General features: G+C 16.6%; 3 protein-coding genes and 1 non-coding gene across 4 annotated transcripts; 3 read left to right on the forward strand and 1 right to left on the reverse strand.

The window, feature by feature from the left end:
• Positions 1–851: 851 nt before the first annotated feature.
• On the forward strand, positions 852–1,913 carry PGAL8A_00076800 (cell cycle regulator protein, putative; the record flags this gene model as incomplete). Its single annotated transcript, XM_028670066.1, has 6 exons — positions 852–929; positions 1,029–1,108; positions 1,236–1,333; positions 1,472–1,608; positions 1,691–1,758; positions 1,832–1,913. The coding sequence occupies 6 exons, from the start codon at positions 852–854 to the stop codon at positions 1,911–1,913; spliced, it is 543 nt and encodes a 180-aa protein (XP_028525884.1).
• Positions 1,914–2,328: 415 nt separating this feature from the next.
• Positions 2,329–2,400, forward strand: PGAL8A_00076900. Its single transcript has one exon. It is a non-coding gene; the product is annotated as a tRNA-Arg (tRNA).
• Positions 2,401–3,574: 1,174 nt separating this feature from the next.
• Positions 3,575–6,193, reverse strand: PGAL8A_00077000 (conserved Plasmodium protein, unknown function; the record flags this gene model as incomplete). The annotated part of the gene is made up of 2 exons (XM_028670077.1): positions 3,575–3,658; positions 3,761–6,193. The coding sequence occupies 2 exons, from the start codon at positions 6,191–6,193 to the stop codon at positions 3,575–3,577; spliced, it is 2,517 nt and encodes an 838-aa protein (XP_028525885.1).
• Positions 6,194–8,210: 2,017 nt separating this feature from the next.
• On the forward strand, positions 8,211–13,292 carry PGAL8A_00077100 (conserved Plasmodium protein, unknown function; the record flags this gene model as incomplete). The annotated part of the gene is made up of 1 exon (XM_028670089.1): positions 8,211–13,292. The coding sequence occupies one exon, from the start codon at positions 8,211–8,213 to the stop codon at positions 13,290–13,292; it is 5,082 nt and encodes a 1,693-aa protein (XP_028525886.1).
• Between the last annotated feature and the right edge of the window lie 1,344 nt (positions 13,293–14,636).

Below are 14,636 nucleotides of genomic sequence, written 5' to 3' on the forward strand. Positions count from 1 at the left end.
ATATACTTTTGTATGCTTGTATTTTTTGTACTTTTTATCCTGTATATTTTTAAAATTTTGCACATTTCTGCATTTATATTTCTTTTTTTTTTTCCATAATTTTTAATTTGCAATTTTTCGTAATTTCATCGTGTCACATTATATATATTTTATATTTTTTTTTCCTTTTTTTTTTTTTTTTTTTTTTTTTTTTTTGGTATTAAATCATATCTTTATATTTATAAAAAGAGTAATAAATACATAAAGTATTTTTAAAAAAAAAAAAAAAAAAAAAAATGAACTAAATATAAACACTTTTTTTCTAAAAAAAAACTCAATATTAAAGTTATAAAGAATTTGTTATACCATTACATTCTCTCCTTAGAAAAATATTTAAGTCCTTATTTATTTTACAATATTTTTATTATTCTTTAAAATTTTACTTTATTTTTAACACATTTTACATTTACAACATTGGATTAATCTTACTTTTAATTTATTATTTCATTTCTATTTTATTTTATATTATTTTTAAAAACCTGAAATGATATTTTTAAATTCAATTATACTTAATATATGTTGAATTTAAAATTTTTTTTTTCTTTCTAAAAATTATAAAAGTATTTCAAAACATCCATTCCTAAAAAATACATTTAACATATTTATAAAGTACATAACATATATTTTTACATTAAAATTAAAACATTTTTTTTTTTTTTTTTTTTTTTGAACATTTTAAAATGTTTGTATAAAAATATAGATTTTTAAAAAGAAAATTTTTAAAATATTTCTAAGAACTTAAATATATTCAAAGTGTATTATATAAACTTTTTCTTTTTGTAAATAAAAATATTACAAGAAAATTATGAATCATGAAAAGTTTTTCTATAGATAATATTTCATCTCAGAATTTGATGAAATCTTCAGTACAAAGAAGCATTAAAGCCACGGTATTTTTTTTTTTTTTTTCGTTTTATGTTTTATTTTTTTAAAGAACAATAAAAAAAAAAAAAAAATCAAATTATATAAAATATTTTCTTTTTTAAAAGATATTAAAAGATTACCCGAAATTAGAAGATTATATTGAAAATATTTTTCCAAAAAAAGGTTCTTTGTTTCTTGGAAAATGGTTAAAAAAAATTAAAGATAGAATAAAATGTACATACAGATTATTTTTTTTTTTTTTTTCTATTCATATAAAAAAACGGTAAATTTAATAGTATTTATATATTCTTATATGAAATTTTTTTTATTAGTATAAATCATGTAACAGTAATCATTGGAAATCAAGAACTTCTTTTTTTCCAAATTAGAAATGGTCCTTGGATTCCTAGTTTAAAATTAGTACATAAATGTAATAGAAGAATAATAAATTTTTATTAAATAATATATAGCTATGTTAAAAAGAATAGCAATTTTTTATATACTAAAAAAAAAAAAAAAAAAAATTAAAATTTTATTTTAAAAGTAAAATTTTTTTTTTTCTTTGTAGATCCATTTATGATGCCAAAAATCCAAGTTGATAAAGGGGCAGTTAAACATGTTTTAAGAGGATCAAACATAATGTGTCCAGGAGTTACATCTCCAGGAGGAAAATTAGAAGAAGAAGTGGAGGCTAATAAAGTTATTGTAATATTTTTCTTTTTCTTAAATTATATATATATATCTATATATATATATATTTATACATATTTTTTTTATTATATTTTAGCAAATTACAGCGGAAAATAAGGAGTATGCTTGTGCTGTTGGAATAACAACTATGTCAACTAAAGAAATGTAATAGTTTTTCATATTTTATTCTTACAAATTTACTATTATATCCACACATTTTTTTTTTTTTATTTTTTAGAGTTGAAAAAAATAAAGATATATGTATAGAAAATATACACTACTTAAATGATGGATTATGGAATTTTAAAATAGAAAATTAAATTTTTTTTTTTTTTAAGATTATAATAATATATGTAATAAGTTTTTTACCTTTTTATGTTATATTTACCATTTGCATGAAATTTATTATTTATACAAAACAAAAATATTTATAAAAAATTTTACATTCAAAAATTTTTCTTTTTTTATATTATATTTTACTATTTTTAACCTAATTATATTCTTCTTATAGTTTATATAAACTACATTTTAATAATAAAAAGTTAAAATAAATTTTCTTAAATTTATAATAAAATAGTAAATTTTACTTTTATTATATTGTATATATATAAATCAAATTAATATAATTTAATAAGAATTTTTTCTTTTTTTTTTTTTTTTTTAATTATCTTAATAAGAAGAAAATATAAATATAAAAATTATTAATAAATTATTTTCCTCAAATTATCTGTTATGACGGCGTAGCCCAATGGATAAGGCGTCGGTCTTCGAAACCGAAGATTGCGGGTTCGAGTCCCGCCGTCGTTAATCAATTATATTAATAAAAAATATATAAAAAGGATTAAATAAAAATTATTAATTAAAAATAATATATATATGGACTGATTAATTTTAAAAAAAAAAAAAAATTACAAATATATATATATATATATAAAAAATAAAAAATATAATTTACTTTCTGAAATTATAATAAAAAAATTATTTACATATTAATATTTTCCTAGTAAAAATATTATTACAAAATAAAAATTTTAAAAAAAAATAAATGAGGAGGATATAAATTAAAAACATTTTTATTAAAGAAAAAAAAGTTTTATATATATTTATATTAAGAAAATTTATCTAGTTATTAATAATTTTTAAAAATATTCCTATTAATGTTGTTAAAGAATTTCCTATATATAGATAATGATAAAATTTCAATGTTTTTATTAATATTTATATATAAAAATAAAAATAATTATACACAAAAATAGTAATAATTATATATAGATAATAACAATAATAAAAATTAAAGATACAAATAATAGTATAAATAAAATTAAATGTGGAAAAAAGTAATTAAATTTAAAAAAAAAAAGAAAAAAATTAACTTAAAATTGTAAAATTTTGTAATCTTAAAATTAGAAAAAAAGATTTATTTAAATGCACTCAAATTTTAAACCACTAAAAGATAACGTTTTCTTTTTTTTAATTATTAAGTAGTATTACATCATCTTCGCAAAATTTTTGTTTTATATTTTAAAATTTTAGTTAAATGTGTATCACAAAGATATCAAAAATAGGAGAAATAATATCTAACAGAAAAACATATGAAATAACCCACAATTATGCTATTAACATATATTTTTATCTTCTTTAAATAGCAAATTATTATGAAAATCAGAAAAAAAATCTAAATAATCCCTATAGAAAAAAGAAAATAACATTAAAAGTAATGAATTTTTTTAAAAGTAAACTATCTACTTAATATTATTTGAAAATTTTTTTAAGATAATATCTTTTAAAAACAAAAAATTTTTATAATTAATATTAAAAATTATTGTTTAAATTGAAAATTTAAAAAAAATAAAAAAATAAAATTATAGGTAAATTTTGCTAGTTAAGAATTATGCTTATAATTATTTAATAAATCAAGATAATTATGAATTTCTTGAATAAATTTTTTTTTTATGAAATAACAAGAAAAAGAAAAGAATATTTATTTTTTTTTCATTTTCTGTATTTTATTTATAAATGCATAGACATCTTCATCGTAAACATTCATTTGTATAAAAGAATTTGCCTGAAAAAATATAAGAAAATTTAATAATTTTGCAAAAAAAAAAAAAAAAAAAAAAAGAGATATAATATAAATATATAATAGTTTTATATATGTAATTATTACTATTTTTTGAAGGGGCAAATAAGATAAATTTTTGATTTCCATAAGGAATAATTTAAATAAATGTAATGCAACTGAAGAATATTTGTTTATTCTTAATGCACCAAAAGAAGTTATAAATTTATAAATACTATAAACATCAGTAAATAAATTTTTTTTCATTTTCAAATAATATTCAACATGATCAAAAAATAATATACACATAATTAAATATTCCTTGGAAGAATTATATAATTTTTCATCATATTTTATTTTTTGATTGGAACTTATTTTTTCTTTTGTTTCTTCAAATGAATTATAAATATCGGTTATTTCTTCTTTTTGATTTGTTGATATGATTTCGTTTTGCCTGTTATTCTCATCAGATGCATAAATATAAGCTTCTGATAAAGCAGAGCATATATTAGCTAGCTCTGAAAATTTAAACTTTTTCATAAAAATTAAGGCTAGTTTTGATAAACATATTAATAAATCATATTGTAAATAACAATTTCCTTTAATTAAAGAATATATAATAGAACATAATAGTGTCGAATTTATATCTCTACTTAAATAGTTTATCAAACAACTCTCTAAATAATTAATATATAATAAACTATGTGTATTTTCTAAATAATTATTTTTATTTTTGCTGTAATTATAACAATTATTTGTAGAAAAATTAACACTAATATTTTTATTTGAAGTTATATCATTCATGATACTATTGTTTGTATCTTTTTTTTTTTCTTCATCTACTGAATGAGAAATTAAAATATCATTTAGGCAATTTTTATGATCTTGTACTTCAGAAGTATATTTTTCTAATTCACTTTTTTTAATAAAAATCTCTGAGTCATTTTTATAAATGTTATCGTTTATTTTTTCTTGATTCCCTAATTTCTCATTAATATGATTAAGGTGATTTTGCAGATTGTATATTAAATAAAAAATAATAGAACATTCTTTTAAGGAAATATTATTTGATTTATAATTTTCATTACTTTTTAAGGAATTTATTGCATTTATATACTTTTCATATGTATATGTCTCCATGTTTTGCGTTACAAAAGGATAATTTAATGAAAAAAATAAATATATTCTTTCATTTATTTTATTCACAAAATTTTCTTTATGATAACAACTTTTAGTATATGACTGTAATAACATAGATAATTCTTGAATACTATAATCTTTTATAAATAAAAAAGACCTGTCCCACATAGAATCTAATAAATTATTATTTAATAAACCAATGTTAACATAAGAATGTATTAACATAACTATTTGCTTTGGTTCAAATAAATTTATATTAACTAAACTATTTTCAGTAATAATATGAAATAAATGCTCATGAAGAATACAAGCATTATTAAAAGAATTAGCTAGCACACTTAAATGTCTTGGTTTTAATAAATATGATTTCTTTATTATTTGATCTGCTATTATTAAATATAAAGACAAAAAGTTGGATTCTTCTGCATTTTTAAACTTACTGTATGCATTGGTTAAAGATACTAGTTGATCTAGCGAAAAAAAAAAAATTTTTTTCTCAATTTTTTTTTTTAAAAAATGAAATAATTCTTTGTTTAAATAATTTACTCTAGCACAAGAATTTGCAATATAATGAATAGAATCTGTAGACCATAGATCATCATTGTAATTTTGTTTTACTACAAAATTACAAATTTCCTCAATAAAACTACTAATAAATTTTCTATTAAAATTATATAATCCAGAAGAATAATTGCAAATTAAACATATATTTTTAAATTCATAATTTCCTAATTTTTTTAATATATCAGAGCACAATAATTTTAAATTATTCATATGATTTGGTAGTAAATTTAATTTAGAAAAAGAATTTAATACATATAAAGAACCATACTGAGAAAATTTCATATTTCTTTTAAAATAATGATGTAACAAAATATTTATAGTATTTAAATCATTTATATTGATTTTAAGAAAACATTTTAAAATTATGCCTATTTCACAAGTATTAAAATGGCTACTATAATCTCTTATATTACTTTTTATTATATTCAAAATATCTTCCATGTGATTGTTTTTATTATTAAAATCTTTTATATTTATAGATTCATTTTTATCTCCTATTTCTTTTTTTTTGTTTTTCACTTCAATACAGTATCTCATCAAACTTTTTATAATTTCATTTTTTTTTGAAATACTGTGATTTAAAATAATTTCAGATATATTTTTATCAACATTATTATGTTCTTCCATCTCTAATTTATTTTTCTCTCTCATTGCATCAACCATATCAAAGTACACTTCGTCAATTACTTCTAAATGACTTTTTTTTTCATATCTTGTTCTTGGTTGATATAATTCACCAAATTTTTTTTTAACAGAACTACAAAAATATATTTTTTCATTTTTGAAATTTTGTAATATTTTATATTTTAAAGAATTTAAAAAAAATACAAGACTCATTTAATTCTTTCTTTTTCATAACAAATCAAGGATTTAAAATTAAAAATATTTTTATTTTACTTTTTGTTGCCTTATAATTTTTTTTTTAAAAATAATATTATTTATTTTTTCATTTTGTAAATATATAGGATAAACATTTGAAGTTATATTTACTAATTTATATTATTGTAATTTAATAATCAAATATATACCTTTTATTTGTTAATATGTATTTATAATTTAATGAAATATATAGGTTATTTTTTTGAGATATATAGTACCGATTTATCATATTTACTTACTTAAAAAATAGAAAAAAAAAAAAAAAATAAAATAAAAAATAAAACAACATTAATTAAAAATAAGCCTCTTCATTTAATATTAGAAAATTTATATATATTATATATATATATATATATGTATAATTTTTAAAATTAATGTTGTAATAAGTTTAAATAACCAAAATAATAATAAATAATATATATGAATATATATAAGATTAAAAAAAAAATTATATATAATTATATATATATGTTTTACATAAATTTATTATTGAAAAAATATCAAATATACTACAATTTATTGTTTTTTTATTAGTAGAAAATACAATGGATTAATGTCAAAATTATTTAATACATACAGATTCGAAATATGTTTATATTTAAACTAATAATTATTTCTTAATTGAAATATTTTTAATTAATACGAAATCCTCATTTTACTATTATTAATGTATAAATTTTTTTTTTTTTTTTTATTTTAATGGTATTAAAAGAAATTTATACAGACTTGAAATTTATTGTTAATTATAATGAAAATTTTCTCACAAAGTATTTTTCATAAAATTTTTTGAAGTAACATTTGTCTTTGTTTTCATATTTTTTGAATTTCAAAAACTGTTTAAAATATTTCAAGATTAATAATTATTAAAGAAACTTATGAATATTATTTTAAGTTTAGATATATTGAATAAAAGAAAACAAAACAAATATTTAGTGAGGTTGATTTATGAAATAAAAAAACATAAAAATATTTCATATAAATAAACAAAAGTCTAAAATAAAAAAAAAAATTCTAAATTTCTATATGAAACCCTCTTCTCATTTATGAAATTTTCTTTAGCATTTAGTATCACTTTTTTAATTTAAAAAAAATGGACGTGCTACTATATTTTTAATAAAAAATATTGAAATTTCTAATATTAAGAAAAAAGGAAAGAGTTTTTATATATATATATTTAGCATATTTCATATTATAAATTCATTTAAATAACATTATTTTTATTTAATATTTTTATATATAAAAATAATTTTTAAAAGATAATATCAAAATAATTATAAGCTCTGGAAATTAGCACATAGAAACTCAAAAGAATTAAAAAAGAAAAAGGAATAAAAAAAATAAATATAGGAATAAATTTTTAAGATATACTATGTTTTATTAATTCAATTTTCATCGAGTAGAATTTTATTTTAAATTAATATATATTATTTGCATAATTATATATATATATATATATATATATATATATATATATATATTTTTTGTGTAATAAATAATTTCCAAAATAAACTGTTTTTGAAATAATTAAATTTACTTGTGCATATATCTATTCTTATTATTTTTCTATATTTATTTAGACTAATTAATTTTTTAATTTTAATACATTTATAGTTATTCTTTTTTTTTTTCTTTTCAGAATATTTTTTTTTACAAATGAATATTATAATATGAACTTTGTGTTCATATAATTATTTGATATCCTTTTACTTAAATTTTCATATAAATAAAAAAAGAATTTTTTTTTATCATATTTTTTGGAATTTTTTTTTTTTGAAGTTATATTCTTAATTATTAATATCATAAATTAAAATTTTTTTTTTTTTTTACTTTTATATCCTATTTTATATATTTTTAATTTTTTTTTATAAAATACAATTTTTTTTAAAAGTATAATATATATATATAAAAAAAAAAAAAAATTCTGAATAAAAATATATGATGAATTTATCTTTTTAAAACTTGAAATACTTAAGATATGGAAGTAAAAAATGATAATTTATGTAATGATATAAAAAAAGAAGATAAAAAAAATGAAATTAAGATAACTAAAAAAATAGTAGAAAATATACCTCCTAATAGAACTAATGAAAAAAATAATGATAATAAAGAAAATCTAAATGATATAAATTCTAACAAAGATAAAAATAATGAAAATACTATTAAAGAAAATAAAAATGAAGAAGGGAAAAATGGTGATATTGTAAAAAACGCATTTAATGAAAAAGTATTAAGAAATGAAGTTATAAATAATGTGGATAATATGAATTTTAAGAAGTTAAGAAAAAAATTAAATAATTTAAATTATAAAGAACATTTATGTTTATTATGTACTCCATTAGTTCAGATTATTTTTAATGATTTAATTCAAGCAATTCAAAATTTTCAAAAACTATCAAATAAATATGAAGAATGTCAAAAAAAATATAAAGAATTAAAAAATGAGAAGAAAACACAAAATACAGAAATAGAACAAAATACAAGAAAAAATAAAATTGAAAATGATTTATCTTTAATCGAAGAAAAAAATAATACAAATTCAATGATTAAAGAACAAGAACAAAAAATAAAAGACCTTAATAAAAAGTTAAAAGAAGAAACTTCTTTAAAAGAATCATACATATTAGAAAATAAAAAATTAAAGTTTACCATTGATATAATACAAAGTGATAAAAAAGAAAAATTAGAAGAATCTATTGATGAATTATCAAATGATAATTTTTCGTGTTTGAATAGTAGAATGAAATCATTTGATGATCTTGAAATTGAAAAAAAAAAAAAAAATGAAAGGACTAAATATAATAAGGAAACAAGTATTATAAATGATTATACATTATCATTAGGGAAGGAATTAACATATTATAAAAAACTATGTAAAGATTTTAAAATAGAAATTGAAAAATTGAAAAAAAATGCTTATGATAATAATACTAAAGAGAAAACAAATGATAATGAAAAAAAGGATAATGAAATTAATAAGGACAAAGTAATAAATGAAAATACAATTGAAGAAAAAAATTTTGAGATTAATTATTTAAAAAAAAGGTTAAACGAATATGAAATAGAAATTAGAAAACTTAATGAACTAAGAATGATGAATGGCATAAAAGAAGAATTAAAAAATTCAATGGATAGTTATATATGTGAAAGTACACTAAATGAAAATTATAATGAACAAAAAAGTAACAACTTCGACATAGCAGATAATATGAGTGTTGATGTTTTAACAAAAAATGAAGATTCTGTTAATGATATAAATAATTTAAATAAAATATTAAAAGTGAGAAATAATGAAATTTATCATCTAAAAAACCGTGTTTTGTTATTAGAAACAGAATTGCAAAATAAAAATGATGAAGAAAAAAAATTAAAAGAAAAATTAAATTTAATAGATGACAATGATAATAATAAAAAAAAGAATAATTTATACAAGTCAGAAAATAGTGAAAATGATGAAGAATCTCTTGAATTAAATTATTTAAAAAAGGAAATAAAAATAAAGAAGGATGAAATAAATGAATTAAATAATTTATTAGAGAAATTAAAAATTGAATTAAAGGAAGAAAAAAGTAGAAGTGAAAAATATGAAAAACAATATAATGAAGAAAAGAGTGAAATAGCGATATTAAAAGATGAATTAAAAAATTTAGAAAAAGAAATTCATGCAAAAGAAAGTGAATTCAACTTGAATAGAGATACAATTAATAGTTTAAAATTAGAATCAGCTGAATTTAATAATATCATCTCATGCTCAAATGAAACTAAAAAACATTTAACGGACTATATACATAATTTATTAAATAAATTAAGTGAATCTAATGATAAAATTGATGAATTAAAAGATAGTAATATATTACAAAAGCAAAAAATTGAAGCATATAAAAAAGAAATAAAAAAATTAAAAAATGATTTAATAGATTCTAATAATCAAATGGATGAATTTGCATCTGTTTTAGATAAAAAAGATGAGACAATTGAAAATTTTAAATGCAAATTGGAAAATTTAAATAAAGAATGTGGTGATTTAACAATAAAATATAATGAATTATTAAAAGAAAATAAAAATTTGCAAATTACTAATTCGTCTTACAACGCAAATACTACTCTTATTATTCAACAGTTGCAACAAGAAATTGAAATATTGAATATAACTAATAGTCATCTAAAAAAAATTGAAGAAGATTATAAAATTGTTTTACAAGAAAAAACGATAATTGAAGAAGCTGCAATAAAAATCCAAACAGAATTAAAAAAATCAGTTGATAAAATTAAAAATTTAGAAACGTATATTCAAACATTATCTGTAGAAATATCGAATTTGAAGTCACAAAGAGATGATTCATTAGATGCACTAACAAAAGTAGCTATTGATAAAACACAATATGAGAATGAACTAATACAAAGTAAAAATATTATTTATGATTTAAAAAAACAGTTAAATGAATATGAAAACAATGTAAAATTTGTTCAGAATAATATAAGTGAAATAAATATGATGCATTTAAAAAAAGAAGAAGAGCAAATTATTTTAAAAAATGAAATAAAAACATTAAGAGAAAATTTAAATGAAAAAACTATAACATTAGAATTATTGCAAGAAAAAGAGAAAAAACTTGAACAAAATGCAATTGCATATGATGAATTTCATTTAAATGCTCAAAAGAAATACAATTCCTATGAGAAAATGATTGAAAATTTAAAAAAAGAAATAGATGAATTAACTATAAATAATAACGATAACATAATAATTATAGAAAAATTAAAAAATGAATTGAAAGAATTGAATGATCAGGAAAAAAATAATGCAAATAAATTTACGAAAAATATTTTGAAAAATCAAAATGATATAGTAAATGATAATAATATAGGAATAATATATCCAAAAAATATTAATGATAATAATATTAATGAAGTTGAAAAGGAAAACGTTCAAAATAAAGAGGAAGGTATAAATTATAAAACAGATAACAAAGAGTTATATAAAAGCAATTCTTGTAATAATACTACAAAAGAAGAAGAAAATATATATGATTACAATGATGATTTTACTATTTTTATCAATACAAAAAAAAAAAATTATAAAAATAAACTAAATAATAATGTAAATCAAGAAGAAAAGATTAAAAAAATGAAAGAAAAAAATAATGAAATAGATAATTTATTTGATTTAAAAAGTGATGCCAACAACAAAATTGAAGAGACATATGTGAATGAAACCTTACATGTAAATAAGAGAGAAATTAATGTAAAAAGTGAGGAAAAAATTAAATCAAAAAGTATAAAAAGTGATAAAAAAGAAGAAAATAATAAAAATTCTAAATTAAGAAAAAATAATATGCCTAAAAATGATTTATATAGCGCCGAAAAAATAAGTGAAGAATTAAATGAAACAGATGTATCTTCTAATAGCAAAAGTATAAATATTGATTTCTTATCTTTTAATAAAAAGTCTAAGAACTGTTTATTAAATCAAAATGATGCAGATAATGATCATTCGATAACTTTACTAAAAGAATTAAGTTTATCATCTTTAAATAACATAGAAAAAAAGAAAAATGACAAATTAAATATAAATAATTATTCTAGTGAAAACTCTTCTTATCTAGATAACAATGATATTTCTTTATTCAGTAGTTTAAAAATTAAAAAAATGTTTAATTTAAGTAGCACAAATAACAAAGACATAGAAAAAAAAAATTTAATGAAATACACTAAATTAAAAAGTTACAATAATAATAAAAATAACACTTATGATATAAATATCAGTAAATCTAATGTGTATGATAACAAGGCAAATGATTCTTATGATGATATAATATTTAATCTTAAAAATAGCTGGAAACATAGAGAAGAAAAAGATATTATAAATGAAAAAATCAAGAAAAATCAAAGGGATAATAACTTAGGGTTAAACTTTGAAGATTCTAACATTACTCTTGACAAATCATACTTTAAGAAAGAAAAAAATAATAATATGAAAAATAATTATAATAACAATGACTATGAAGATAATTTTCAATTATCTAATGTTCAAAATAAAAAAAAATATATTGAAGAAGAAAAAAAAAAAAAAAAACTGTTAGCATCAAGTCATGATATTAAACATTCCGTTAATAACACAGATTACAATAAAAAAAAAATATCAAAAATATCTGACGATTTTGAAAATTCAAATGAATATAATAAATTAAAAGAAATTAAAAATAAAAAAAATATAAATACCTCTAATTTTAACTCTGAATTGAATTTATCAAAAAATAATAAAAAGAATGTTCTCAATGTAAATGATATTAAGCAATATAATAAATACAATAATGATACATATAATAATGAGAAAAATAAAAAATCGTATAATTTTATTTCACAAACAAGCTATGAAGCTAATAGTAATACTAGTAGTATCTTATTAGATTCCCTAAGTTCTGATTTAGGTCATAATGTTAGTGTTGATCATTATAATAATAATAATAGAAAAAATTTCAATAATCAATTAAATAATTTAAATTTTAAGAGTAAAATAGATTATAATAGCATTTTATATAGTTCTAATGATTCTCATACTTTGAATAAAGAAAAAAAATTATTAGAGAATAAAAATTATAACAGAAATAACCATAAAAACATATTCATAAAAGAAAATAATAATAATTATGAAAATTCCTTATATCATAAAAAGGTTAACGGAATTATTCAAGTTGAAAATTATAAAAAAGAGGAAATAGGAAACAGTAATGATATTAAAAGTGAGACGTTCATAAACAAATCAAAAATTAAAAAAGATTTATATAATAAATACATGAATGTATTAAAAAGTTTAAAAAGTGATGAAATTGATGCTTCTATAAATACTACAAATAATAAAACTATCGATTTAACCAATGACCTAACGAAAGTACAAGAAAATTCCACTTCAATGTTATCTTCATCAAAAACACTACAGAAAGATAGTTTGTTAAGTAATCTTTCAAAATTTAAATTTAATGAAGAAATTGATCAATATAAATGTGATCCTTTAAACATAATTAAACCGATTGAAGAATCGAATAGAGAAGATTTTTAAAAACATAAAAAAATTAAATATATTAAAATTGTTTATAATATTAAAAAATCTTAATGGAAAAATGTAGTTATACCCATAGGTGTATAGTTAAAAAAAAAAATATATATTATATATATATTTTAACAGAAATATATATGTATGTAAATTTTTCTATTTTAAATATTCCTTTTTTAAACAAAAGGAAATTTTATTTAATTTTTTTTTTTTTTTTTTTTTTACAACAGAAAGGAATGTTTTTAATTACAAATTTTTTTTATAAAAGCTATATGAATTTTTTTAAAGAATTTATATTAATTTGTATATTCGTCATTTTTCCTTTTTTTTTTTATTACATAATATAATTACTTTCTTGATTACAAATTTTTTTAAAATTATTATAATGCTTTTTTTTTTTTTTTTAATTTTGAAACATTTTAAAAAAATTGTTTTTAATCTATCTTACAACTAAAAAGTATATTTCATCAACTATTCTCTATTTTGCGTCTTTTTTTTTTTTTTTTTTTTTTTTGATTGTCTATTTCTATAAATTTTTCTTATATTTGTTAATGAAAAAAAATATAAGAACATTTTTTTTTGAAATATTTTTTATTCTAATAATTTTTATTATAATTTTGATACTTATATTTAGTAAGTAAAAAAAAATAATAAGAGAATTCAATTAATATAAAATTTCAAAATTTATTTAAATTAAGGGAATAGAGAAATAAAGTAAATATTTTTATTTATATAAAGTAAAAAATAAATTTGCATTTTTAAAAATTTATTCTTAAAACGCTTATCATAAAAATAATTTTAACAGAAGGAATATTTTTATTATAAGCGTATATATTAACATTTTATTTTATTAATATCATTGAAAAAAAAAAAAAAGAAAAAGAAAAAAGTAATTTATAAACACTTAAATTTACAAAAATATTTTTTATAAAATAAATGTATATATATATATATATAAATATATATATATTAAAAAGCAAAAAAATGAAAAAGATGTAAATTATTATTATAGAATACTCTAAATATTCTCATAAGCACAAAATGGAATTTATAAGAATACATTTATTATTAAAGAAAAAAAAATATTTTAAAATATTATTGTTAATAAATACATATTTAAAAAAACTAGTTAAGAAAAATCCCTTTCAAATATAAGAGATATTTATGCGAATTTTAAAAAAATAATTAAAAATAAAAAATAAATATGTACAGATCAAAAAAAAAAAAAAAAAAAAAAAAGTTAAAATATAAAAAAAAATAAATATAAATCATTTTATAAATATATCTATATATCTACACCTAAACATATATAAATTCATAATATTAATAAAACATTTTCTTCATTTTCAA

The sequence above is a fragment of the Plasmodium gallinaceum genome (genome assembly GCF_900005855.1).
Source record: "Plasmodium gallinaceum strain 8A genome assembly, contig: PGAL8A_v1_53, whole genome shotgun sequence".
Classification (NCBI taxonomy): domain Eukaryota; phylum Apicomplexa; class Aconoidasida; order Haemosporida; family Plasmodiidae; genus Plasmodium; species Plasmodium gallinaceum.